The 2605-nt window shown below is 40.3% G+C and overlaps 1 protein-coding gene across 1 annotated transcript; it reads right to left on the bottom strand.

The window, feature by feature from the left end:
* Window positions 1-456: 456 nt before the first annotated feature.
* Window positions 457-2009, bottom strand: LOC108042230 (frizzled). Its single transcript, XM_017120410.2, has one exon. The coding sequence runs from the start codon at window positions 1285-1287 to the stop codon at window positions 589-591; it is 699 nt and encodes a 232-aa protein (XP_016975899.2). The 5' UTR covers window positions 1288-2009; the 3' UTR covers window positions 457-588.
* Between the last annotated feature and the right edge of the window lie 596 nt (window positions 2010-2605).

Below are 2605 nucleotides of genomic sequence, written 5' to 3'. Positions count from 1 at the left end.
GTTGACCTACATGGTGCCCCAGAAAAATGGTATTAACTTCCAGGAATAAAACCAATGCTAACTAAAATGGTTTAAATCATTTGGTGGATTTTAACCAACACAAAAGTTTATCGTCGATATATGGACCAACTCCATATTAAAACTCGTTCGCAAAATTTAATTTCGAATAATTTTGTAAATTCTGATCTTTATTTGTAAAGTCTAAATTTTTGACAGTGGTAGCACATTCCTTTTCAAATTCATTTCGAGGAACTGAACATATTAATACATGACAAAGTCATGAAAAATTAGTTTAAGAAGCCCCAGAAGATTCTTTTGGATTCCTATTGTTGACTCCCCGTCGGAAGAATAAAATCTTGTCAATAAAAATATCGATAATAACGTAATTTTAAAAAGGTTGTAAACATAAAGATTTTAATTTAATTGATTTAACTAAGCACTTTTCTCAACTCTCCAGTTTTCAAAAGCTTGTAAAAGCCATCAGATTTATTGTGTTCAAAAATGCTATATCCCTCAAAATGTTCTTAAAATTGCATGGCATGAAAACTTTTATTCTGCGAAGTTCCTTTTACTTTCTCAACATTCCATTTAAACTATATAAGACGGGAAACTCACCTTTCCGCCTACTTTTAGTTCGTAGCCCATGCCCAGAGGTGTTTTCAGTTGCACGGGACAGACGAATCCGATGTTGCGGTGCGGACTTTCCACGCCCGTCTGGTGTTTTCGGGTGGTGACCTTGGCCACACTCCTTGTGGGCGTGGCCGCGGTGGAGGCTGAGGAGGTGGTATTCTCGGCCACGCACAAATCCTCGCCGCCATGAACGGGAAACTTGGAGCACTCGAGATTTTCCGGCCAGTTGAAGTTGTAGGTTTTCATCAACTTTTCACAAACTCTGGCGGATTCGCACAGAGATCGGCAGGGCGGAATGGGTCTCTCCAAGATTGTGCAGACCGGGACGTAGAGTGAGCAGAGGAACAGCTGGAGATCATCGCTACAGCCGATCTTCACGAGCGGAGCAAACTGATGAACCTCCAGACCCGCTTCTTCCTGCTTCGTATGTCCAATAAGGTTCGGCATAATGGTCATGTTGTAGGGTATATTCTTGCATATCGAAATGGTGATGGGTTCGCAGCGATTGTGGTGAGGTAGTCCATCCAATTCTGTTCCAGAACTGGGCATTAACCCCCCGCCACTGCGATAGTAGGGACTGGCGTCGAGGGGACTTTGATCATAGCGCTGGACACCTTGTATCAAGGTGGGTAAAATAAACAGGATCTGCCGCCACATTTTGCAATTTTTCGGTACCGGTCCCGCTTTTTTCTCTGTCAAAGAACTTATCGGGTATTTGTTTCGATTTATTTAGCCACGTTTAAAACACACACATGTTGCTTTACTGCTTACACTCACTTTTGCACCTTAAAATATTTATTCTGTTTAAAAACTTCACTCCCACGAAACACTTAACACGTTTTAAACATTTGCCGCCGGCAAATATTTAGTTTGGCCTAATAAGCAAATAATAAATATTTCTTCCTATCTTATTTGCGTTTGCTTTTGCTCTCTATTTTGTTTGGCCTTTTCTTATTTGCAAACTATTATTTTTCTAACGATTTGATTTTGGCTTTTGTATTTGTTATTGCCAAAAAATATTATTTTGTAATGGGGGACCTTGTCTTGTTTCAGACCCTTATTCCGTTTGCTTTTTTGATGTTATGTGGGATTTTTTATCGCGAAAATTTACTTTTCCGAAAGCAAAATTATTATCTTTTTGATTGAAGCACTTGTACCGAAAGTTATATTATACCGTACTATTTTGCCTCCCCCGCTTTTATTATTTGCCTTTCTTGTTCGGCACTTTTTCCAAAAACGCGCAAAGTTTACCGTTTACCCGGAGTCGGAACCGGAATTCACTTCTGCTGCACTGCACGGGTTTTACGTCAAAAGGCGAGAACGGAGCCGGAGTTCGAATAAATTTCAATCCGCGAGCACAACCGCATGGCAGGGCACACGCTGACAAACTGAGACACCGTGGAACTGAGAAACGGAGAAATTGTCCGAAAGCGGGACCAAAACACACGGGTCTTCCAAAGCCGCTCTCTTTTGCGCGCTCCCACGCTGAATATGCGCTCTCCCGCTCCGTGGGTCTATTCAGCCATGTAAAGTATACGTAGGAGGGGGGGCGACCTTGAATTTGACACTCTCGGTGGGAGAAAACGTTGCAAAGAGAGCAGGAGAGAGCGCTGTGAAAGACGGGGCTGTTATGCCATTTGTTTGGATGCTGTCCCTCTCGCACTTTGACTTTTTTCCATTTCTTGGCCTCCTGTTGATTAGCCGACAAAAAAAAAACAACATCAACAAATTACTAAATGTGGGACTATGAAGTTAATTAGAATTTAAAATGATGATGCTAATGATAGGACTAATAGAAATCGAAAGCCGGAAGCAATGCCTTAATTTCGCTGTTATCCCATCCGAAAAAAGTCTAATCCAAAAATTTATTGAGAATTAATTATTAACTTAATATATAAATTTTGATTATCAAATTTATTAAAAACTAATTACATTTTGTATATATTGTATTCATGTCTAGCTATAGCATTTAATA

The sequence above is a fragment of the Drosophila rhopaloa genome, unplaced genomic scaffold (assembly GCF_018152115.1).
Source record: "Drosophila rhopaloa isolate 14029-0021.01 unplaced genomic scaffold, ASM1815211v1 contig_191, whole genome shotgun sequence".
Taxonomy (NCBI): Eukaryota; Metazoa; Arthropoda; class Insecta; order Diptera; family Drosophilidae; genus Drosophila; species Drosophila rhopaloa.
The sequence above is the reverse complement of the archived record's forward strand: the minus strand, read 5'-3'. Positions and strand labels throughout refer to the sequence as shown.